The sequence below is a fragment of the Mustelus asterias genome, chromosome 26 (assembly GCF_964213995.1).
Source record: "Mustelus asterias chromosome 26, sMusAst1.hap1.1, whole genome shotgun sequence".
In the NCBI taxonomy this organism is placed as follows: domain Eukaryota; kingdom Metazoa; phylum Chordata; class Chondrichthyes; order Carcharhiniformes; family Triakidae; genus Mustelus; species Mustelus asterias.
Window position 1 is genome coordinate 14796915 of NC_135826.1, and position 25817 is coordinate 14822731.

The 25817-nt window shown below is 40.3% G+C and overlaps 1 protein-coding gene across 1 annotated transcript in view; it reads right to left on the reverse strand.

Annotated features, from left to right (window-relative positions):
- Positions 1-1527: 1527 nt before the first annotated feature.
- The window catches only part of uhrf1 (ubiquitin-like with PHD and ring finger domains 1), a 40094-nt gene continuing 15804 nt past the window's right edge, over positions 1528-25817 (reverse strand). The window contains exons 5-16 of the mRNA XM_078198757.1: positions 25515-25624; positions 23771-23957; positions 17025-17148; positions 16377-16484; positions 14541-14645; positions 11537-11643; positions 10792-10954; positions 7922-8059; positions 7621-7735; positions 5754-5914; positions 5444-5542; positions 1528-2777 (exon numbers count right to left, since the gene is read on the reverse strand). Coding sequence (XP_078054883.1) covers positions 2631-2777; positions 5444-5542; positions 5754-5914; positions 7621-7735; positions 7922-8059; positions 10792-10954; positions 11537-11643; positions 14541-14645; positions 16377-16484; positions 17025-17148; positions 23771-23957; positions 25515-25624 — 1564 coding nt within the window. The 3' untranslated portion in view covers positions 1528-2630. The remainder of the gene's footprint in view (positions 2778-5443; positions 5543-5753; positions 5915-7620; positions 7736-7921; positions 8060-10791; positions 10955-11536; positions 11644-14540; positions 14646-16376; positions 16485-17024; positions 17149-23770; positions 23958-25514; positions 25625-25817) is intronic.

Here is a 25817-nt window from a genome sequence, read left to right on the forward strand (position 1 = left end):
CAACCAGTGACAGGTGGGAGAATAGCAATACAGGAAGCCACTCCATCCATACCGCTAATGCCCCTCAGAATCCTGTCTCAGTAAGATTACCTAATTTTTCTAAACTCCAATAGGCTCATCCTGCTCAACCTTTCCCCACTAACTTAATTGACCCTCGTTAAATGCCATCCAAGTATATTCTTCCATAAATGAGGAGACCAATAAATGAGTCCAAATGCATACACCATACTCAAGATATGGTCTCAATGCAGCAAAATTCCCTACCTTTATAGTCCATCGCCATTGTAATAGAGGCCAATGTTACATTTGCCTTCCTAATTCCTTACTGTACCTGCACGCTAACTTTGTGTTTCATGAGGCACTCTGTTGAGTCCAAATGTTGTCATTCAGTATATTTGATATTGTATTCAATACTGTTTGGAGTGATAATGATGCTTGCGTTTCGCTCCATGAGTTCTCTGGGTATGGTCCTTCTGTCACCATAGAAATCACAATCAGTTCCAACTTTCCACTTAATGTGGGATTAACTGAGTTCAGTAGGACCTGTTGAAACGGCAAGTTACAGCACTCAACCCAGAAAGGAACAGAGAAATATTCACAATCTGTTCAACTAGAGCGAATTTTGAGTGGCATCCTTAACCCATTTGTTGCATCTCCGCAATTGAAAGCAGCAGTTTGATACAAAACATCTCAAAATGTCTTATTCTATTAAAGATGTCTGTGACAAAAAAGTCAATCTATAGTACCTGTTCCAACAGACACCGAAAGAATGGTATCTGTTTAACTTTGAACCAATGAGTAGTGAGATTGGGGAAACCACACTTATGTTATTACCTCAATTCTATGTCTTTTGTTAGCCAGAGTGCCAACTGATCCACTATAATAGCTTTTTGGATCATGGGATGGAACAAAATAAATGGCAGGATGCCAAATGCTATACAATATTCACCCGAGGCTATGCAATCAGGATGAGGCTAACATGAGACTTGGTCAAGATACCTTTCAAAGTCAAAGCTACCATCTAGTCTCAATTTATGCTTGAACATGTAACTTTGCCATCAGGTGGCAGCAGGTTGGAAGTAGTGAATGACAGTCATAGTAAAAAAAATTGTTCAGCCAAAATAGAGTATACTTTCTTTCCATAGTTTAAATAGAGAGCAAGTCTGTTTGATATTTTATGAGAAACTCAGCACATGGTGCACCAGCAAACATATTGTGGTAAAATGCAGTATAGATTTGTAATGGTCCCAGCAAGATCCAATCTCTACTGCAGTATGAAGCAGATGACATGTACTGCAATTGAGACAACGCACATCTTATCCTGGCAACACTTGTGCATGACCCAAGAATGGCTCCGAAGACAATGTGTCCTCTTCCATCCAGAGTGGCCTCAAAAGAGGAAATGCCATTTTTATATTGTATAGATTTAGATATCCAGTCAGAAGATAATGATAGCTTAAATGTCCAACATAAACTGCAACAACCAATATATTACATTTTAAAATGAAGATTACAAAACACTACATCCAAGTTGAAATATATAATATATATATTTGATACTAGCTACAAAATGGACACTTCAGGGACTCTCACACAAAATAAAAGTCACAAGTGAAAAGCAAGAAACTTTATTTTAAGGCAGCATATAGACACAGCATATACCAAGTGGAACATTTCCATGGAAATTCACAAAGTTCCACAGCCTAGCACCCTTAAAGAATATTTTATAAAAGGAATTAAACAAATTAGATTATGTCCAGTCTAACTCCATAAAAGCCTAAATCTGATGTATGCAATGATGTCCATGCAATGTTGAGGTACCATACTGCATCCTTTGGTATTGCCATTAGAGAAAGAGGGTGCCTGTGTGAAAAGTTAATTTACAAGTACAAACATGTAGATTGCAGGTCCCCTTTTACCCAGGTTACATCCCCTTTCGCAATTTCAATTAATAAAGGATTGCTTTTCACAGTTAACCAGGGTAGGAAAAGACCAATAACAGTTCAATAAGCATCAATAAATGAGGAAAAATGTGTACATTTCTGAATTACAAATCACAAATAAGAGGTTATTGTTCTATAAAAAATAACAGCATCAAAAAACCTGCATATTCCCTGTTAAAATAACTGATAAATCGATCTGCACAGCTAAGTTTGTCAACCAATGTGCTATTTGCAGTTTAAAAAACAATCAGTGCTAGGAAGTCGCTCACAGCCCAGCCTTCAACAAGACCAAGGCACTTATGTGATGGCTTAATTTAACAAGCAAAGAGAATCAAGGCTGACTAGACAGGCAGTGTTCAGCTGAACCTACACTGGCCAAAGAAAATCCCAGAAAATTATCCCCACTTTGAGGTAGTATTTTTTTTTAATTTTTTTCCCCGCAGTGTTACACCAATAACATTGGTCTGCACATCTAGACAAGCTCCTAGACTAAAAACAAAACAAAATAAGCACAAAGATTTTGAAGTTCATACGTGCTACACAGAAAGATTGGGGAATGGGAAGTCAGCTACCCTGGATTCATTAGTCAATTTGCCCTCCAGTCAAGTTACACAGGCCAGAATGCCCATGCTCTTAAAAAGAAAAGTCAGCAACCAAGAAGCAAGAAATAATCTTAAGATGAAGGCATCACCGTCCATTACCATATCCTGGAAATAGTTGGGTTAGAAGAGTCTGCAGACATTTGTTGACTGTCATACTGCAGTTTTTGCCAATATCATAGCGGCAAGCAGGACAGGTATACACATCAGCCTTGAAGGAACGTTGTAAGCAGCTCTGGGGGGAAAAGAAAGAATCCATAAGCAAACTGTAGTTGCAAATCATTGTCAACCAAATCCCTAATGGATTCTAACAACTAACTCCAAGTAAATAAAGGAGGTTTAATATTCTATAAAGATCAAGATTTACTTAGGTGAAATCTAACTGGTTGCTAGACATTATACAGCCCGAAAATGCAAGAAATAATCTTAATGCGAACCCAAGAAGAAAAAGCTTCCCACTAGAGCTAGAATTTTTTTGCTCAGCCAGGACTGAATGTTAGATGAGTGGGGAGACAACAGGGCAAGTGGAAGAAACCAAGAGATATGACGGTGAGATTGAGTTGGTGTACATACAGATCTCCAGCAGCAGTTTCTTCTCCCATCCTTGTTACCCCATAATTCTACCTTGGCTCCCTCTTGCCCCTCAAACTACATGCATCCCCTCAGCATTATCACCATGGCAAGAATGGACTCAGCTGCTATACACAGAAAGGTACCCAACTTTCCACATCTTTTCAAACATGAAGACCTCTGTTTTCACACTAACTGTAAAACATCATGTAGACAGTTACAACTGCCTCCAACTAAAGATCTTCAGCCCCTGCAACAAATGCCACATCACCGGTTACATCCCAGGATCTCACCACTGGCTCAAGTTCAGCAGAGAAGTAAATGGGAGGTTTGGAAAATAGCTCTGAAATGTCAGGAATATGATAACAGGATACACTATATACTATGGTATTCTGCAGTAGGCTATTGGCAGCTAAGCCCATTCGAACCCCCATCTGATAACCAAGTGCAGTTACCAGTGCAAAACCAAATGCATCCCTGCACCATAATTGGTGTAAATACATGGGGTTATGGGGATAGGGCCTGGGTGGGATTGTGGTTGGTGCAGACTTGATGGGCCGAATGGCCTCCTTCTGCACTGTAGGGATTCTATGAAACACTTCTATAATTGCTCTCCACAAGGCAGACTGTTATGCTTTCAATACTCCAGCTGCAACTCAAATTTGGGCCTTCCTTTCACAGTATACTCAGCTGTGTACTATTTGGCCAACTGAGTTACTTCTACACTTATAGCTCAACTGCTCACACTGAACTCATTTCATTGCACTATCCGGTTTCAGTTGAAGTTCTAAGCAGTTCACAGCACCCCAATTTTGGAAAGCAACTTTGCACAAAAATACAGCTCAATGTCACTTGTGACAGTAAGACAATATATGAGTATCTGCAAGTTCAAGGTCTCCAGAAACCAAATATGGAATATTCAGTTGTCTGTCTGGACTGATCAGTTTAAGGCATGTGTCTGTTGGTGGCGCTTGGCACATAGAAGCACATGAGCTGCATAGAGGAGTGGGAAGGGTAAGGTACATGTGGCTGCCAACAGTTGGTGATGGTGTCAGCAGATTGATGGAGAAAATAAAAACAGCAAAAGTCCAACAACAGTTGCCCCGACTCAAGATAATTTCCTTGGGACAAAAGGAAAGAATGGGATGGAGCTGATAATGGAGTGCAGAGCTGGCACCGTGGGAGGGGTGGATGGAATCATAGAATCACTACAGTGCAGAAGGAGGCCATTTGGCCCATCGTGTCTGTACCGACCATAATCCCACCCAGGCCCTATCCCACATATTTACCCTGCTACTCCCCTGACACTAAGGGGCAATTTAGCATGGCCAATCAACCTAATCCGCACATCTTTGGACTGTGGGAGGAAACCGGAGCACCTGGGGGGGAAACCCACCCAGACACAGGGAGAATGTGCAAACTCCACACAAACAGTGACCTGAGGCTGGAATTGAACCCGGGTCCCTGGCACTGTGAGGCAGCAGTGCTAATCACTGTGCCACCCCTAATGGACGGAATTTGTTTAAGTGAGGCAAAATGGTAAGGACAATTATTTGATATAATTTCTAATCCAAAAGCTAGTCTTGATGCTGAAAATGAAGATTCACTAGACTGGAATGGAAGAGTTTTATGGAAACTCTCTTGAATTAGAAGAATACATCAGCTTTGATATTATAGACAAAGTTGAAGATGATGGCAATGGCGGATGCCTCCCTGAGTTTCTTACATAGTCTACCTCCAATGGGGATGTCACTGCACAAACCCAACTTCAAGGAAGGAATTGTTGTAATGTTGTTACAAAAATTGAAACACGAAAATAAATTGCAGGGTTATAAGGAAAGGCAAGCGAGTGGGCTTAGCTAAGGCAACATGGATGCGACAGACCAAATGGTGCTTCTGTGCTGTAACCATTGCATGAAAATTGGTATTTGGGAAGCTAATGGCTTTCATAATGTACACGAAACTATAACAGGCAGTTTTCCTGGGGGAGAAAAAAAAATGTTCATTTCTGGAGTAAAACTGAGCCCATCAAATGAAAGCTTTTGTCTTTTCAACTCAGAAGGAAACAGTTCCCAATCAGACTTTCATACAGTCACAAGACCTGACTCGTCCGATTCCCAGAATTTACACATCTTACTTGGGAAAGCCACAAAGCTGTGAGAAGTTTTAAACCTGCTAAAGTCTTTGGTGAAAGAATAAGTAGAAATTTTGAATATAAAGCAGCATAGCTGTTACAAATGTGTGTGTTGCAGGTCTCTACTATTAACATATAATCCAGTATAGTGAAAATGGTTTAAGATTAGTTTTGCAGTGCGAGGTTGGTTTACTTACTTTACAGACATTATGTTGACAGTCTGTTGTAATTGGCTGGAATACTACCTCCTGGCAACAAATGCACAAGAATGTTTCCTCCAATTTTGACAGGAATTTCTGGAGAAACAAATTTCAAATTATCTTCATAACATTGACAGATCATCTCGATATCATATCCCCCAAACCTTTCTTCCTTATAGTGTACATGAATTCTAGTGGAATTTAAGATGTTACATCTACCAGTACTTACAGATGACTATTCAACCTAAAAATCTGCTCTAGCATCCTGTATACAATAGCCCCAGGCAGAGGAAAATTTGCAACTTACCGGACCATCCTTAAGGGACAGCAGTGCTTCATCCCAAACTTTCTTGTTAACTTCATCTTCTTTTATGAGTTTTTTCTGCTCTGCTGTTAATTTGAATGCTTCCACCTTTGGCTTCTTGGGAGTGCCTTTTGGCGACAGGGTTGGTGAAAACCTATCTTCATCTGAAAAGGATTTAAAGAATTCGAATATTGACATCAAAATACAGGAACTAGTCTGTAAGACATCACAAAAAATCATTTGATTTTGTTCAAAATCTTGCAATATGACCACTTTTCCCACAAAGAATTTGATGGTGGTTGGATAGAGTGCATATTGGAGTTACTATTAAAAGGGCTGTGCAGTTCCTTTTATTTGTTACTTTTTCATTTTTGGGCCTAACAAAAACTAATGCCTCCGCTCTGGGGTCGAGTGAAGTCTGAGGCATTAAAATGGGGTCACACTGGGAAAGTGTGGGAAGTGTTTGGGCAGCACCATGTTAGATTACTAAGGCCCAGTGATTATTTTCTAACTGACTACATGACGTGTACACAGCACACAACTTCATCAGCAATTTGCAGCAGCCTGAGAAACTTGCAATATTGCTCCTTTACCCAAAATTAACTAAAAAGCTCAATCCCAATCAAAAATCTTTATAAACCTCATATGGAATCAATAGATTAATCATTATTCCAACCTATTTAAATTTTCAGTTTTGTAGGCATCAGGTTTAACGAGTAAAACTGATTCTTAAAGTTATAAGCATTCATAGTATTTTAGGTTTGTGGCAATCACAGAATTCAGCATTTGTTCATGAAAATGTTTTTCCTATTAAGAGCTGGCGCCATGCTGAAAATGAGGGAGGGATGTGGAAAAGAAGCTAGAGAAGAACCTATTGAGTTCTGGAAAGAACTATGAAGGCGTTACAGCATATTACAATTCCAACATTACACAACAAAGAATGACAGGATCAAGTTCACGTTTGTCATCATTCACATTCAAATTACTCATTTTAGCAGGTTATTTTTTCAAAAGCATGAAGAAAGATAGCACTGTGGAGCACCCATGCTCAGACTGCTTCAGAATGACACTGGGAGACAGCAAATTTCCAAATTGTGAATATATTCTGCAGGTATATAAAGAATATTGGGATTTATCTGAGATTGAAGGCATGGAGAAGTCTAGCCTTCAGAATATTTTTCTGCATTATCAATCACTTATTATACGTGTTACAAAAGGTGGTCACAATGGCCTAAGCTACTAAAATTATTAGTTTATGCACCTGGATTCCTAGCACAGAAACAAACACTATACCTCATTTAGTATCCCTTAAAAGGAAATGGAATCTGGAGAATACAATGCTGGCCATTGCAGATTTGTTTCAATGCAAGTTTCTCACTTTCTTTCCAATTCCTCTCTTCCCTTAACCAATTTCAAATTCAAGCGATCAATTCTTTGGAGTCAGTAAGGTAACCTCATATTCATAATTGATCAATGGAATTCTTCATTTTACTTAATTCTCCCAAGTTATCCCATCAGTTTTAAGTTCAATGAGATGAACAAAAAATTTCAGGTGTCTTTTTTAAAAATCGTCCAAATAAAACTCACAGGATTATATGTCTCCTACAGATCTCTACTTTTAAAAAATGTCAATGCAGTGGCCCCACTTTCAGCAAGAATTGTTAACTTGTATTCAGAAATTCAATGTCATTCTCAACTATGCTTGGTCTTGTCGGTTCTCCAGTGAACTTAATTCAGACTCAAAATACGCACAAGTATTTCGCAGACATACCGACAGAAGTGCTCTACCAGGTTAAACCATACAATATTCACCAAGGGAAAACATTGCAATAGTTTGGAGTTCTCCAGCTTTAGAATAAAATCTACAGACCTGCATCGGATTTTCGTTTCCTTTTGCTTGGTGTTGGCTCAGGATCATCATCTCGCTTTTTATTCTCCTTCTCTTTTTCTTTATTGGCAACAGAATCAAGGTAACCTTCAGGGTACTGTCATAAAAGATTAGTTAATGCCACATATTACACAAAGAAAACACTGACAAATCACATCTTAGTCTAACTGAATTTGTTGTCCGTGCTGAAAACACCAGGCAACATCAATTTGAGAACACAAATTTGGTTGTACACCAACCCTTTAGATCATCAGGCAAACAATTTAAAATAAAAGGTGGTTACCTGCATAGTCAATCCTAGCTTTTTCATCCTCTCTTTGCCATCTCTGGTCCATGGTGCTGGTTCTTCATCATCCCTTTTCAATAGGTACCTCCATACCAAGAAACCAGACTTCCCCTTCTCAGGCCAATATTTCACCACCTAGTTCAAAAATACAAAGGGAGATAAAGGCCAAAGACAAAACATATTTTGTGACAAAGAACTATAGCACTTTTTATAACCTACAGTGAATGCTATTGCTTCCAAGTACTTCAAATGGGTGGATTAGACTTCATGGCTGGAAACATTAGTTTTTCCTTTATCTTTTATTATGATAAAGACTATGGATCAATGTCATTGTCTTTAGTGTCAATGACAAACTCTGCTCCAATGTCACCTACTTCATCCACCTCTGTGATAAATCAGACTGTTCTGACCAAGATGAGCTTTCAACCAAATAACTGTACCATCACCAAGATCATCTATTTCCACCTCTAACATTGTCCATCTCCATCTTTGCCTCAGCTGATGTGCTGCTCAAACCCTCATTCCATATCTTGATTACAATTTGACTATTCACATGCACAACTGGCTGACCTGCCACATTCCATCCTTTAAATGTCATCCAAAGCTCTACAACACGTACCATATTTTGTTCACCTATCACCCTGTGCTCATTGGCCTACAATGGCCCCCAATTAAGCAACATTTGTGCTTTAAAATTCTCATCTTTGTTTTCAAATTCCTCTTTATAATCTTCACCAGTTCTGTAACCTTCCAAAATATCTGCATTCCTCAAATTCCAGCCTCTTGACCATCTCTATTTTAATTGCTTCAACTTGGTGGTCATGCTTTCACTGCCCTGCCACTTAGGTTCAAGATTCCTCCTCGTCTGACTCTCTACTTGCTTTCCTCCCTTAAGGCATGCTTCGAAACCGATCTCTTTGATCAATCTTTTGGTCATCTGACCTAATAGTTCCTTCTGTGGCTCGGTGTCATACTTTCTTTCATAATGCTCCTGTGAAGCACCTTGGGGATTTTTACTACATTATAAATACAAATTGCTGTTACATTCATAAGAATTTTTAATTACTGGAACTGATCTCTCCATATAAATGGCAGTGGCCACAATTACCAAACTAATTTAAGCTTTGCTTCTAATTCATATTTATGCCCTATTTTACAAGGTTTGCTAAAACAAAATGAAAATTGGAAGTTTTCTGCCAAAATAATTGTTTACATTGTCAATGATTCAGTCATATGTTCAACATTCCTGGCTGGTCAATAAAGTTAAGCAGTGACTAAAGCACTACCCAGTGCTTTAAAACCAACAAAGAGATTTTAGCACACAAATGTTCAGCAAAACTGCTCCCCATCCCTAATTTTAGACACATTGCCCAAGGGAGAGGCTTTCAGACCAGGGATACACAACAGTCCGAAAGGGTGCTCTAACCTGTTGTGGCCTACAAGGAGTTTGGGCTTACTGGGGACAGAGGAGAAAAAAGTTTGCCCAAAGCATGCCAGACCTTTTAAGGAGCTAGCGCCAAACAGGTGGGTGGGGGAGGAGGAGGAGAGATAAAATGCAGTTATATCTCTGCATGGTGCTAGTGAACTGTGCTCTCTGAATGCCAGTTGCCAGATTTCCTCCCAGTCTGCAGTTATGCTTAAAAATGTCCTGCCCGCCTGGCTGCCTTACTCAGAGCAATATTTGATCTCAAAAATTGCCTTTTGTGACATTCACGTGTTCAATCCCTCCTCATCCAACAGCTCGTGCTCTAGCATCTTGTCTGACAAGGCTGCACTTTGCAGATAGCTGGGGCAGGCACACTGCGCACATACAGCCCCTTCTGCCAGAATCAACATCAAGGATATTCCCTTTCTGTTGTTGCATTCTTATGCTCATAATTGCATTATGCTCTTTTGAAAATGTTAAGAAACATAGAAACTAGAAGCAGGAGTAGGCCATTCAACCATTCGAGCCTGCCCCACCTTTCATTTTGATCATGGCTGAGCTTCAAATTCAATATTCTGATCGACTATATCTAATTTCTTCCTAAAATCAATTAAGATTGCCTAATATTTCAAATATGCCTCTGCAGATTAGAAGAAAATTAGGACTGAATTCCATAATTCCAAAGTTTTACCAAATGGTAGAAATTTCATATCTTTGACACCAATTACTCATAATAACTCAAGCAAGTTGGTCTGATTTCTTTCCCATCCCTCCCTTCCCTCACATCAGTTACAGTTCAGGTCAAGTGCACTTTACAAAACAATGAAAGTTGTCAATTCAAATACTTGTCCAATCACATGCATTTTGCTTAAATGTAATGTGCTGAAAAACTGTTAGACTGGGGGAACATCTGGTACTTCAATATTGCAGTAATTGTTACAAATTTTGAAAAAGAGCAGTGGGTCCTAGCAGGTGTTCACATGCTCTAATGGATCCTGGAGCATGAGATAGATAAAATGAAAATCGATACCCTTATTTCTGTTAATCTAAAGTGATTTAAAGACAAGAATCAGCCACATTGCAGAAGGTCATTATGGACAATTCAGATAAAGATGATTTTGATGGATCTACGCAAATAAGACCGACAGCAGCAAAGCTGAGAAGGTCCTGGAGAAGCTCATCATTTGTTGAAGATTGTACCTACAGAACTCTGGCTCAGTGTGTTGAATGAGAATCAGTGCCAAAAGTCCTTGAAAAGGAACTGGAATTCTACTCGAGAAAGATCGGCCTTTAAGGGTTTTATGGTGGCAATTGGTGTCTTTTATGCTGAGTGGGCTGCCTGATAAATCAAAGGCACTCACCTTTGCTGTATCTGCTATTTAATGTGACCATTAATTTATGTTTAATACAAGTTATGCTTTTGGTTATCTGGTACACACACCTTATAAATTCCATCATAACGGTTCCCTTCCTCCGGTGCATATTTGCTGTGTTTACGGCCTTTTGCACTTCTCACAACCCTGACTGATTTTCCAGCTCTCCAATCTTTAGCATCAGCTCCCACTTTGTCATTAATGGGAGCATTACAGTTCAGAGCCAGAGCCCTGCAAAAGAAAGTGAATTTCCATTTACTAGTAAACAATACATTTGTACACACTAATGCAATATTTAACTAAAATGTACACTTTTAAAATATATGTCCAGTAGTATACGGGAATGTACAAGACATTTGTTAGACAAGCTCACATCTCTAAATGGGAAAGATCAGTGCATGCTTACAGCAGTGGGTAAACCAATCTGCAATTGAGAATTTAGCATGGCAAGATTATGGGCATGTACTAAATTGAAGTACATATCTAAGAAAAAGCATTAATACAATACATTGATTATCAAACATCTAATTTCATATTAAAACAAAGCACATGTTCCAAGAATAAGATGAGTATACACCTCTGAATCAAATCCCCTACACAGACAATTAATTGCCTGACAAATTCACCAGAAGTAGACAAAAAGTTCAGAACAGATTTCAGAACAACTATCTCAACCCAGCTCTATAAATGCACAATTGCAGTGCAAAAAACTCAGTATTGTTCATAATTATCTTCAGCAAATGGCAAAATTAAATGCATTTCTTGAAGTAAAACCAGTTTTCCTTTATTTTAACAGATGTTAAAAGGGCCAACCTATTCATGTTGGTCAGTTTCTGATCACATGATTGTTCTGCTGTACGCTTGTTTCCAGAAAGGTCACGCCCACCACTTCCTGTATAGGTGAAGTCACCACCATGATCCTGTAAAAGAAGGGGTTCAATTGTCATTTGCATCTTTTTGGCAGAGTTCTCAATTTTTCACGAAATTAATTTTCCATAGTTTTAATATTTCCAAGGACGTGGAATCAAGCTATACTGACCAACGGTCACTTAGCGAACATTTACCAAACAAGGTATGTTGGATGCCTTGCAAGGATTGTTTACGTTCAATTAAAATCCAATATCCATTCCTCCGCCCGTATCAGCTCCCAAATGCAAAGCAATTTCACCAAGGTTTATGCCAATCATACCTTTCTGTTATTAGATTACATTTAATTATTAAACATGCATACAGTAGTACTTGAAAATTACCGAAGTACTTAATGTAGGAAACTATTCAAAGTTGATCCAAAAATCAGTATTCCAATATCAGGCAAGTGGCAGCAATAACAATGAAGCCCATTACATATTTGTACAAATGTATTCAGAATTTTCTATCAATAATGCACTGCGGTCTGACAATTATATATTCACACGATGCAATTGCTTAAATAATTAGGGATGCAGTGACTTGGTGGTATTGTCGCTGCACTAGTACCCCAGAGACCAAGGGCAATGCTCCGGGCACCTGGGTTCAAATCCCAGCATGGTAGATTGTGAAATCTGAATCCAATAATAGCTGGAATAAAAAGTCTAATGATAACCATGAAGGCATTGTTGTTCACGAATGTGTTATAGGGAAGGAAATCTACCATCCTTGTCTGGTCTACATGTGACTTCATATCTACAACAATGCGGTTGACTCATAAATGCCCTGTTGTATCACTATTAAAAAGTCTCAAGGGAATGAAACTGGACAGTCCACTGAGACCACCAGAAATATCAACGGCAAACTCAGCCCCATCGACCCTACACAATCCTCCTTACTAACAGCTGGGGCTTGTACCAAAATTGGGAGATCTGTCCCACAAGTAACAGCCTGATGTAGACATACTTTCGGAATCATACCGTTCAATGTCCCAGACATCACCATATCCATCCTCCCATCGGCAGGACAGACCCAGCACAGTGGGATGCAGTTAGAAGGGAGTTTCTCTGGAAGCCCTCAGCATTGACTCTGGACCCCATGAAGTCTCATGTCATCAGGTTAAGCAAGAGTAAGGAAACCTCCTGCTGATTAATCGAGTCCTAAAGAATGTGGATGCTGGACTGGGTCTGCGGCAAGGGACCCAACAAGGGGAAAAGGCATACTTGACCCCATCCATGGGCAGATGCATCTATGCATGACAGCATTACAGAAGTGCCAGGCAATGGCTGCTCCCACCAAGAGATAATTTAATCATCCCTCTTGAAATTGAGCTGGACCAGTCACATAAATACTCTGGCTACAAGAACCAGTCAGAGGTTGGGAATTCTATAGCAGGCAAATCAGGTATTGACACCCCAAAGCTTTTCTACCACCTACAAGACAGCGTGTGTTGCAATAATTTCCACTTGCCTAGATGAGTGAAGTGTCAATAACACTCGAGAAGCTCAACACCATTCAGGACAAAACAGCTCACTTTATCATTCATACCCTCTACCACTCGTACAGTGGCAGCAATGTGCATTATCTACAAGGTGCATTACAGCTTGCTAGTGATCATTCAACAGTATCTTCTAAACCCACAGCCTCTATCACCTAGAGCAAATGCAGCAGATGCATGGGAACACAACCACCTGCAAATTCCCTTCAAACTGTACACCATCTTGAGTTGGAACTATGTTGCCATTTCTTCACGGTCACAAGCTGAGCCTTCCTAACAGCACTGTAGGTGTGCCTGTGGATGGACGCAGCAATTCAAGATGGCTGATCACCACATTCTTCTAAAGGGTAATTAGGGATGGGCTAGATATGCTGCCACATATCACAGGAAATATAAAAACTACATCCTCAGAGTAAGTCTGTCTCTGCTCACCCTTTAAAGTTGTCACATTTAGTTTATATTTCCTCTCATTTTTCCAACTTCAGTTCTCTACATTAAGTTTCATCTACCATGTATGCGTCTGTTGAGCATTTCACCAGTCTATGTGCTCCTGAAGTCTTTTGTCACCCTTGCTGCTTAATGTCATCTGCAAAATTTGAAATCATGCTCTTGGATATCAAAATCCAGCTGACGAATAAAGTTCAATAGTCTCAATACCAATCCAGTGTATTGGTAAACACTGTATACTTCCCGAGGCTAAAAAGAAATTGTTCATTACTACTGCTTTCTGTCCCTGATCCTATTTTGTATACACACTGCTCCTGTCCCTGTAGTGCCATAAATTTGTTAACAAGACTAAAGCCAATTATGCAATATTTCATCAAGCATCTTTTGAGGATATTGTATAACGTCAATCACACTACCCGCATCAACTTCTGTTACTTCAAAGAACTATCAAACACTTTTTAAGCCAAGTAATTTTAATGGTAGAACGTCTTGGTTATTCTTGGTTAACAAAGCTGTTCACTGCTTGTGTAAGTCATGTAGCAACTTTTTGAAAACCTCCATAGGCTTGGTTAGCAGGGAATACTGCAACCTTTATATTAATCAAACCAGATCCAACTTATTATTATAACTTTAAACACGAGTGAGTGTGAGTATGAATGAGAGAGTGAGTGTGTGTTTATTCCTGCCTGAAGGACTGGTGGAATCAATTTACAGTAACTTTCAAGTGGGAATTAGATTACATCTGAAGGGGGATATTTTTCAGCGGTATGGGGAAGGAGCAGGGGAATGGGACTAATTGGATTGCTCTCTCAAAGAGCCAGGAGAGCCACAAATGAGCCAAATGGCCAATGTCATTACCCTCAGATTCTAGATGTCTGTTTTATCAAAATTGTATTTTTAAGGGCGCACACACAAGTTGAAATAGATTCAGATCTCCAGTCCTAAACATGAATGTGTCCTACTCACCACATCATCTTCATAGCCACCTGCAAGCACAAGGGAATATGCTCCATCATTACTTCGACCATGAATTCCTGCAACGTGTGGCCTGTGAACTCCCGATTCACTCACCTTCAAATAGAGGAATCAAGTGAGATGGTCAATAACATAAAATGTCCATAGCAGAGCAACATTGGGACAAAAATAAGTTTAATAAATTTCCTTGCCTATAATTACACAATTTAACACAGCAAACCCCTCCCAGGAAGACAGGCTAGCGATGTTACTGGGCTCAATAATACTATTTTGAAGTACACGACACCCAGTCTTTCCTTAGTACTGTTAAAATCAAATTCTTCACACATTATACCACCCTACATTCAAGTTAGATAACATCTCAAGTCATAAACATATTACATGGAAGGCATAGTGGCTAGCACTGCTGCCTCACAGTGCCAGGGACCAGGTTTGATTCCAGGCTTGGGTCACTGTGTAGCGTTTGCATGCTCGCCCCGTGTCTGCATAGGTTTCCTCCAAGTGCTCCGGTTTCCTCCCACATGCCAAAGATGTGTGGGTTAGGTTGATTGGCCATGCTAAATTGCCCCTTAGTGTTGGGGTGGCTAGCAGGGTAAATATGGGGACAGGGTCTGGGTGGGATTGTCGTTGGTGCAGACTTGATGGGCCAAATGGCCTCCTTTTGCACTGTAGGGATTCTATGATATTAGGATAACAAAATATTGCTAAGACAACTAGAGGAAGTATTTTCTTGCAATAACTAGTCAGTATCATTAAATGTAGGCTTGAAAAAGCCTAATTCATAGAAAATCTACAACAGAGGACGCAATATGGCCCTCCATGCCCATGGCAATTCACAGAAGGTTATTCAGCTTAACCACTGTCCTGCACTAAATCTGTAGCCTTGTAGGTCAAGGGTCTTCAATCAGACATCCAGGTACATTTTGCAGGTGGTGGGAATGTCTGCCCTCTAACTTTTTAGGCAGTGTTCCAGTTCCTTACCACCGCCTGAGATAAAATAATATTTCCTCATCTTCCTCTTAATCTTTCTGCCAAATACGACCCTTAGATTTTGATCCCCCTAAGATAAACAGCTCATTCCTATTATTCTTGTCAGATCCCTCAATTTTATCCAACAGTTGAGTCACCCCTCACCCTCCTCTGTTCCAAGAAAATCAAGTACATCCTATCCAACCTTTCCTTAGTTAAAACATTCCAATTCAGGAAGGATTATTGTAAATTGCCCCTGGGTCATTTCCAGTGTAACTACATTGTTCCTTTAATGTGGTGACTGGAACTGTACACTATACTCAAGCTAGAGCTGCACATAATTTCATCTTAACCTAAAATAACAGAAAAGACTGGAAATACTCAACAAATCAGGCAGCATCTGTGAAGAGAGAAACAGAATTAACGTTTCGTCAGCTGGTCACATGGAGCCTCGTCAAAAGCCTCGTTATAATGTCCATGTAGGTTCTAGTCTGTAATTCCTTTTGTACAGTGCATTAATTGTAGAAACATCCATGTTTTGCATGCACCAAGGATAGATAACAAGGAGCTAATTTCCCCTTATTAGGTTGACCTTAGCTAACACATTCCAGATCCACATCCCACCGAACACATCACATACTGGCAAAGCAAGATCTAATAACAAGGTTGTTAATGATCTGTCCACTGGAGTATAATCAGCTGCTGTGCTCGGTAAGAGAAACACACTGTTGACTTTCATCTAGGAAGAGAAAATTTAAGTAGAGCTGTTCGTGTCAAACAAATCAACCAAAATATGCTTTAATTCAGTATCCCAGCCTATTTCATCTAACCAAAGATGCAAATAAAGAGCAGACATACCTGGACCCTGAATTTCCACTGAGTACCCACAGGAACACCAGGAATAGGCCCATAATGGTTAGAGGGCACAATTGTGCATTCTTTTGTGCGACCTACACAGGCCATTCCCTGGAATAAACCATTAAAAAAATTAAATGTAGTTGACAATATAACTGGAAGCATTCTACCCTTCCTAACACATAAAAGGGCCACAAAGGCATAAGAATGTTCTGACTGTAGATTTAGTGGATAGTATATACAGCTAAGATATACAAACATTACACAAAACAAGATAATTAGAACAGAGACAAGATCAACAGGGCTAGGATTATACTTAATAGGCATATCTGTGTGTACCAATTTTAAATAGCTTTTACAATGTCTCCTACAGTTTATAAGGACTAAATTGGAGTGTAGCATTGTCAACTTCAAGTTTTTAAGAACACCACTTCGAGAAAATTTCACAGTGCCAGTAAATTATGGGTTAACAAATTTATCCAGCACTAAAATTTCACTTTCAACTTCAAACATCAGACTTAGCTGGAGAAATATCCTGAGAATGGTTTACTTTCCCTTCCATTCCTACCTTCTTTAAAACCGCAACAAACATTTGAAATATAGCCGCTTCAATCTTCTGACCCCACCCATAACCATTTGAAATTTACTCACCTTGCCCCAATCTCTCTGGCAAGCAGAGTTAGCAGAAGCCATCTTAGCTTTCTTTTTGCTCTCTTTCAATTTCTCACCAGCTAGCACCACTTCATTGGCATCATTTTTGCAGAGAGGGCAATACCTGTGAACAGGCCCCCACAACACATCATAAATTGGCTAACAAGATTAGTTACAATCTGTAACAGAGCTACAAAAACATGACAAAAAAATAAATAACTTTCACTGGGGCAGTGAAAAAATTGGTAGAGGTTAAAAACTAGGCACTTAAACTCCCAAGTACAAAACCTTGCTTCAACACTGCTCTTGAATGTTATTTGGTTGCATGTTTTCCACCTTGATCTATATACCTCGAATTCTTAATCCTGCAAAATTTTTCTCAATAATATGTTCATATCCAGCTGCTTGGCAAAATGCCTTTCAGAGGGGGTTGAAATACTTTTACACCAAAAATGGGTTTCTTTTATTTAAATAGAAAACAAATTGGCAATTAAGAGTTCCTTCATCAAAATGATGGAGACTAAGATGGATTTATAGCTTTTTTTAAAATATAGGATATTCTTCATTATTAATGTTCAGTTATGTAGAAATGCATTCTTAAAAGTCGTACCCTTTAACTTTGGGTTATTCTCTGGATCTTATAGATTTGACTTGCAAGTTAAGGACATAGCAAAAATATATTTTCATTAAGTCAGAAATGCATCATAATTGCAAATCTTTGCAGAAAATTACCTTCCTGTTATTTTTAGTCAAATAATGTGCAGCAAGCACTTTATTCAATGGTTACTTGAAGTGTGATGGGGTTGTTGAATAGATTTCATCCATTGTTATTTGTATTACAGAACAATAGCAGAAACAACCATTTCTGTAATTGCCTTTACTGCAAGGCAAGTGAAATCCTCCATGTTTAATTGTACATTTGCAATTCTTTGAAAGTCACAATGCAATGCTATTTTCTGGCTGACACATTTCCCCCTGCCTGGGGAATACCTGCAGGCTGCAGCTAGAGAAAAAAATGGCAGTTAACATTCACAACTCTATTCTGATGCAGCCTATTCCATAGGTGCTGGAAAAAGATCAAGTAGGTTTCAGTACTGCCTAATTTAGCTTGGTGCCAACATTGAACAGTAAATGGCACTATAGGATCACAATCCAAATACTATTAGCAAAAACTGTAGCACAGCGGATGTGTTACTGGAGTTATAATCCAGGTGCTGGGACAAGTAATCCTGAGACAAATTCAAATCATGCAACCACAGCTCGTGATTTAAATACTTAATTAAATAGATCTGGAATAAAAAGCTAGTTATAATAATGGTAAGTAATAGCTACCAGATTGTTCAATAATATACTTTGGGCAAGGAAACTTGCCACCCGTACAATCTGGACAATATACGACTACAGACCTACAGCAATGCAGTTGACTCAATTGCCATCTGATGCCCAGCAGTTGTACCAAACTGCTCTCCACTTTCAAAAGCAACAAATGCTGGCCAGGCCAGTGATGTTCACATTCAATCAATTAGTAATAATTTATATAAAGCCATTAACATACAAAAAAATCCCAAGGTGCTTCACACAAGCTTTATAAATCTAAAAGGCCATCAAGCCACATAAGGAGATTTTAAGTCAGATGACCAAATGCTTCGTCAAAGAGGCAGGTTTCTAGGGGTGTGTCAAACAAGAAAAAAAAGGTAGAAAGCGATGTTTCTAGAGCTTAGGGCCTTGGCAGATGTGGTAGAGTTATTAAAATTGAGGGGCCAGAATTAAGTGGAACACATAGCTCAAGGATCAGGGGGGTTGGAGGACATCACAGATATAGGTAGAGGTAAGGTTGTGGAGAGAGTTGGAAACAACAGTAAGAAATCACGATATTGCGTGACAGGAAATCAATGCAAGTCAGAGCACAGGGGTGATGAAATGGACTTGGTGAGAACTAAAACATAACAGTAGAGTTTCAAATGACCTCAAGTTTACAGAAGATTGAATATGGAAAGCAGCCAGAAGTGAATTGCAATAATCAAGTTTGGAGGTAACAAAGCCATGAATGGGGGTTTCAGCTATTGTGCAGAGGGAGGGAAGATGGGCAATGTTACAGAGAGGTGAAAAAAATGTTGTGTTAATGAGGTGAATACAAGTGTTCAAAAAGAATGATCCTCGGGTCAAATGAGATACCAAATTGTGAACATACTGGTTTCCTCATAGACTATTGCTATGGAGGGGGATGGATTCAGTAGCCCAGAAACAGTTTGAGGTGGAGATTAAAAACAATGGCTTCCAGTACTGGATGTCAGCGATCCTCTTTGATAATTTAGCAAAGGAAGAGTTGTCAAGAGAGGTAGTGGTGAGTTAGAGCTGGGCGCCGTCACATACATGCATACAAGTTAATGTTGTGTTTTCGCCTAGGAGCAGTATGTAGGCAAGAGATGAGAAGGCCATGGATGGATCCATATGAGACACTAAGTGAAAGCAAAGAGAGAATCAATTGCCAGTAATAACATCTGGTTCTATTCAGATCCAGAGTAACAGTCCCACCCAACTGGACAACAGTGGAGAGACATTGGACAAGGATGATTTGGTCAACCACGTCAAAGGTTGAAATCAGGTCAAGAAAGAACAGAAGGCAAAGTGAGCATTTGTCATAGTCACAGATATCAGTTGTGTGCGGCAAGGGCAGAAATGTGGAGTGACTCAAACATGGAGCTTGGGGAATGGTGGGCACAGATTTGGGAGGCAGAAATATATTCAAGAACTTTAAGATGGTAAGGTAGAGGGGGGTGGAGGTGCTTAGTCTATTGAGGGACAATCATGGTAGATTCATTCAGGCAGATAGTGCAGGAGTCTCCTGTGGCTATTCCCCTTTCAAACAGGTATACCGTTTTGGATACTGGTGAGGGGGATAGCTGTCGGGGGAGATACCAGCAGCAGCCAGGCCTGTGGCACCACAGCTGGTTCTGCTGTAGAGCAGGGTCGGGCAAAGAGCAAGCGAGCAGTAGTAATAGGGGACTCACTAGTTAGAGGCACAGACAGGCGTTTCTGAGGCCATGATTGAGACTCCAGGATGGTGTGTTGCCTCCCTGGTGCCAGGGTCAAAGGCATCTCTGAGCGGTTTCAAGACATTCTTAAGGCAGAGGGCGAGCAGCCAGAGGTCGTTGTACATATTGGTTTCAATGACATAGGTAGGAAAATGGATGAGGTCTTGAAGTGTGAATATAGAGTGTTAGGCAGAAGGCTAAAGTGCAGGACCTCGAAGGTAGTAACTTCTGGACTACTACCAGTGCCATGGGCTAGTGAGAGTAGAATTAGGAAGATTAGGCAGATGAATGCGTGGCTTGAGAGCTGGTGCGGGGGAAGGGATTTCGATTTTTGGATCATTGGGATCTCTTCTGGGGATGGGTTGACCTGTTCAAGAGGGACGGGTTACACCTGAACTGGAGGGGGACTAACATCTTGGCGAGGAGATTTGCTAGAACCACTCAGGAAGGTTTAAACTAGTTTGGCAGGGGGGATGGGACCCAAAGCAGTTGAGATACAGAAGAGGTGGTTGAGGGCAGCATAGAAGTTAAAGAGAGCATATTAAGTAGTAAAGGCAGTGTCAGTAATCCTAGTACCAGACAGATCAAGCAAAAGCAAGACAGAGAGCAAGGGAAATCCAGATTAAACTGCATTTATTTCAATGCAAGAGGCATTTCAATGCAAGAGGCCTGACGGGCAAGGCAGATGAACTCAGGGCATGGATGGGTACATGGGACTGGGATATTATAGCAATTACTGAAACATGGTTAAGGGAGGGACAGGACTGACAGCTCAATATTCCAGGGTACAGATGCTATAGGTAAGACATAACAGGAGGTAAGAGAGGGGGAGTTGCACTTTTGATTAGGGAAAACATCACGGCAGTACTGCGAGGAGATATATCCGAGAGTTCGGCCACTGAGTCTATATGGGTAGAACTGAGAAATAGGAAGGGAAAAATCACTTTGACATGGTTGTACTATAGGCCCCCAAATAGTCAGCAGGAAATTAAGGAGCAAATATGCAAGGAGATTACAGATAGCTCCAAGAAAAATAGGGTGGTAATAGTAGGGGATTGTAACTTTCCCAACATTGATTGGGACAGCCATTGTATTAGGGTTTTGGATGGAGAGAAATTTGTTGAGTGTATTCAGGAGGAGTTTCTCATTCAGTATGTGGATGGCCCGACTAGACAGGGGGCAGAACTTGACCTCCTCTTGGGAAATAAGGGCACAGCAGGTGACAAAAGTGTAGTGAGAGATCACTGAGACCAATGACCATAATTCTTTCAGTTTTAACATAGCTGTGAAGAATGATAGGTCTGGCCCAAAAGTTAAAATTCTAAATTGGGGCAAGGCCAATTTTGATCATGTCAGGCAGGAACTTTCAAAAGTTAATTGGGGGGAGTCTGTGGGAAGGCAAAGGGACATGTGGAAAGCGGGAGGCTTTCAAAAGTGTGTTAACCAGGGTTCAGGGTAAGTACATTCCTCTTAGAGTGAAGGGCAAGGCTGATAGAAGTAGGGAACCTTGGATGATTCAGAATATTGAGGCCCCGGTCAAGAAGGAGGCACAAAACATGCATAGGCAGCTGGGATCAAGTGAATCCCTTGAAGAGTATAGGAGGTGCAGTAGAGTTGAGAGAAAATCAGGAGGGCAAAAAGGGGACACGCGATTGCTTTGGCAGATAAGACAAAGGAGAATCCAAAGAGCTTCTACAATTACATAAAGGCCAAAAGAGTAACAATGGAGAGAGTAGGGCCTCTTAAGGATCAACAAGGTCATCTATGTGTGGATCCACAAGAGATGGGTGAGATCCTAAATGAATATTTCTCATCAGTATTTACTGTTGAGAAAAGCATGGATGTTAGAGAACTTGGGGAAATAAATAGTGATGTCTTGAGGAGTGTACATATTACAGAGGTGGTGGTGCTGGAAGTCTTGAAGCGCATAAAGATAGATAAATCCCCGGGACCTGATGAAGTGTATCCCAGAACATTGTGGGAGGCTAGGGAGGAAATTGCGGGTCCCCCAGCAAAGATATTTGAATCATCGATAGTCACAGGCGAGGTGCCTGAAGATTGGAGGGTGGCAAATGTCATGCCTTTGTTTAAAAAGGGCTGCAGGGAAAAGCCTGGGAACGACAGACCAGTGAGCCTCACATCTGTGGTGGGTAAGTTGTTGGAAGGTATTTTGAGAGACAGGATCTACAGGCATTTAGAGACGCAAGGACTGATTAGGGACAGTCAGCATGGCTTTGAGTGTGGAAAATCATGTCCCACAAATTTGATTGAGTTTTTTGAAGGGGTAATCAAGAAGGTAGATGAAGGCAGTGCAGTTGATGTTGTCTCCATGGACTTTAGCAACCTACCCGCATGGTAGGTTGTTGCATAAGGTTAAATCTCACGGGATCCAGGGTGAGATAGCTAAATGGATACAAAATTGGCTTGAAGACAGAAGACAAAGGGTGGTCGTAGGGGGGGGGATTGTTTTTCAAACTGGAGGCCTGTGACCAGCAATGTCTCTCAGGGATCAGTGCTGGGTCCACTGTTATTTATCATTTATAGTAATGATTTGGATGAGAATGTAGGAGGCATGGTTAGCAAGTTTGCAGATGACACCAAGATTGGTGGCATAGTGAACAGTGAAGGTTATCTCGGATTGCAACGGAATCTTGATCAATTGGGCCAGTGGGCTGACGAATGGCAGATGGAGTTTAATTTAGATAAATGCAAGGTGATGCATTTTGGTGGACTGATTTACTCAGTTAAAGGTAGGGCGTTGGGGAGAGTTACAGAACAAAGATCATGGGGTACAGGTTCATAGCTCCTTGAAAGTGGAGTCACAGGTGGACAGAGTGGTGAAGAAGGCATTCAGCATGCTTGGTTTCATTGGTCAGAACATTTATACAGGAGTTGGGATGTCTTGTTGAAGTTGTACAAGACATTGGTAAGACCACACTTAGAATATTGTGTACAGTTCTGATCACCCTATTAAAGAAAGGATATTATTAAACTAGAAAGAGTGCAGAAAAGATTTACTAGCTACCAGGACTTGATGGTTTGAGTTATAAGGAAAGCTGGATAAAGTGGGACTTTTTTCTCTGGAGCGTAGGAGGCTGAGGGGTGATCTTAGAGGTCTATAAAATAATGAGGAGCACAGATCAGCTGGATAGTCAATATCTTTTCCCAAAGGTAGGGGAATCTAAAACTAGAGGGCATAGGTTTAAGGTGAGAGGGGAGAGATACAAAAGTGTCCAGAGGGGCAATTTTTTCACACAGAGGGTGGTGAGTGTCTGGAACAAGCTGCCAGAGGTAGTGGTAGAGGCAGGTACAATGTTTAAGTAACAGTGACTGCATCCTATTAAATACTTTGGCTCTAGTCAATGATGCAATTGATAGCAAATAAACACTGCTCTTCAGTCATTGCAGAAACATTATTCAGGGAATGGGAGCTACATCTTAATTACCCTATTTCCTAGTAGGAAACAAACGTCCTCTCAAACATAAAATGATTCTGTAATCACACTCAGATGTAATCAGCTGTACCTACAGCATTGGAAATATCAAAGCTAAGGAAACAAATCTCCCAAATATTCTCAGAGTTGTAAGCCACATGAGTAACTAATAACATTAAAGTCTATTCAACACATGAATGAACTTCTGAACTTTTTCTAATGCTCTTTTCTTTCCCGGGCAGAAACAAAAATAGCACAAAAGACAAGGTCAACATACCAATCTTCGACCTCTGGTATGCTAGTGAGAGGAGGGTTGAGGCAGTAGGTATGATAGGCCATATCACACTCATCACACAGTAGTTGCTTCTCTGGGTCACCTTTCCCACCACATATGTGACAGGCACACTGTTTACAATCCTTGTTAGGATTATCTTTGCACTGTTTGCATTCAGGTCCATTCTGCCCTACAGCCAACAAATAAAAACAAAATTTTAATTTAATATGCAGTATTGAAATTCAACACCACTTTAAAATTACTAGGAAAACAAACAAGTCAGTTAAATGAAAGCACTGTTAATTTTCCCTCCTCTTGACATTCTGGAGCATCCCGAGTTATAACATGGTTCAAGTTCAAACTGCACTTCCTTGTGAAACAGCCAGCTTGCACTTTGCAATTTTACATAGAGTTCAAAAAGCTAGCTACTCTATTACATGGCTGTTTGGAATGGCAAGAGGATTTAGTCTCCACATAGAAAGCCAGCCTAATATTCACTAACTAGATATAAACTGAGCATTATATATAAGTTATAATTTTAATCAAAAGACCCATTGACATGCTCAGGATTCAGTCCATCCTATCAGCTATTTCAATTAAGAGGGATGGTGTGGAATAGGGTAGCAGTCATTGTACTGGACTAGGAATTCAAAAATGCAAATCCCACTGTTGCAAAATATGCAAAGGAATTCAATAAATATGGTACTTTGGGGGCCATCATCATACAGAAAAACTTGGAATATTCTCATGAAAATCCAACCAATTCAGATTAGTGAACCTGTCATCCATATTCAATCTGCTACCAGCATTTTGACAGGCAGAACAGAAATACCCATATCCTGAAAACACATTTTAAAAAGCAAAACAGATGTACATGAATGATACATAGAAAGATGTCTCTTACAGGAAACCTGTCAAACAATAGTGTCACACAATTTAGAATTTTTTTTGCAGTATTGTGTCTTTAGTAGAGATACAAACATGTGCTGGATGTCATGGTGGCACAGTGGTTCACACTGCTGCCTCACAGCGCCAGGGACCCGGGTTCAATTCCCAGCTTGGGTCACTGTCTGTGCGGAGTCTGCATGTTCTCCATGGGTTTCCTCCCACCGTCCGAAAGATGTGCTGGTTAGGTACATTAATTGGCCATGCTAACTTCTCCCTCAGTGTATCTGAACAGGCACCGAAGTGTGGCAACTAGTGGATTTCCACAGTAACTTCATTGCAGTGTTAATGTAAGCTTACCTGTGACACTAATAAATAATCTTAAACTTTCTATTAATTTAAGTTTATTTTCATTAGTGTCACAAGTAGGCGCACATTAATACTGCAGTGAAGTTACTGTGAAAAAGTCACCACACTCCAGCGCCTGTTGGGAGTACCCGGGAGGGAGAATTTAGCATGGCCAATGCACCTAACCAGCACATCTTTCGGACTGTGAGAGGAAACCAGAGCACCCGGAGGAAACCAGAGCAGATGTGGAGAGAAGGTGCAGACTTTGAACAGACAGTGACACAAGCCGGGAATTGAACCCGGGACCCTGGCACTGTGAGGCAGCAGTGCTAATCATTGTGCCACCGAATTTACTAAACAAACCAACATCTTCTCACTGAATCATGAACAATAACCCACATAATATGTAGTGCCAAGCCCAAACTAATATACATTAGAAGAACACTCATCCTTCTATTCAGTTTAGGGACACAAGGAATTTGTACATGACATACCACCTATTCAAGAAACTTACTTTTCAAAGGACTTTCAGATCCATTGATTCCAATGCTTCCCGGCTCCTCAATCTTGTAGACTTCATCCACCAGTAAAATTCTGCAATCGTTCAAAGAATCACCAGCATCCCTATGACAAAAACAAAATTACTACTTACAAAAAGTAGCAAAAACCAATAGTCTGGCTACCACTTTCTATCAACTGGATTCTAGTACACGTTCATGGGATACACTGATGGGAGAAGTGAAACCTTTTTTTGCAAAGTTATAGTAAATTGTGAGCAGTCTAAAGTTTTTAGTTAACATTAACAAACATTCAATGA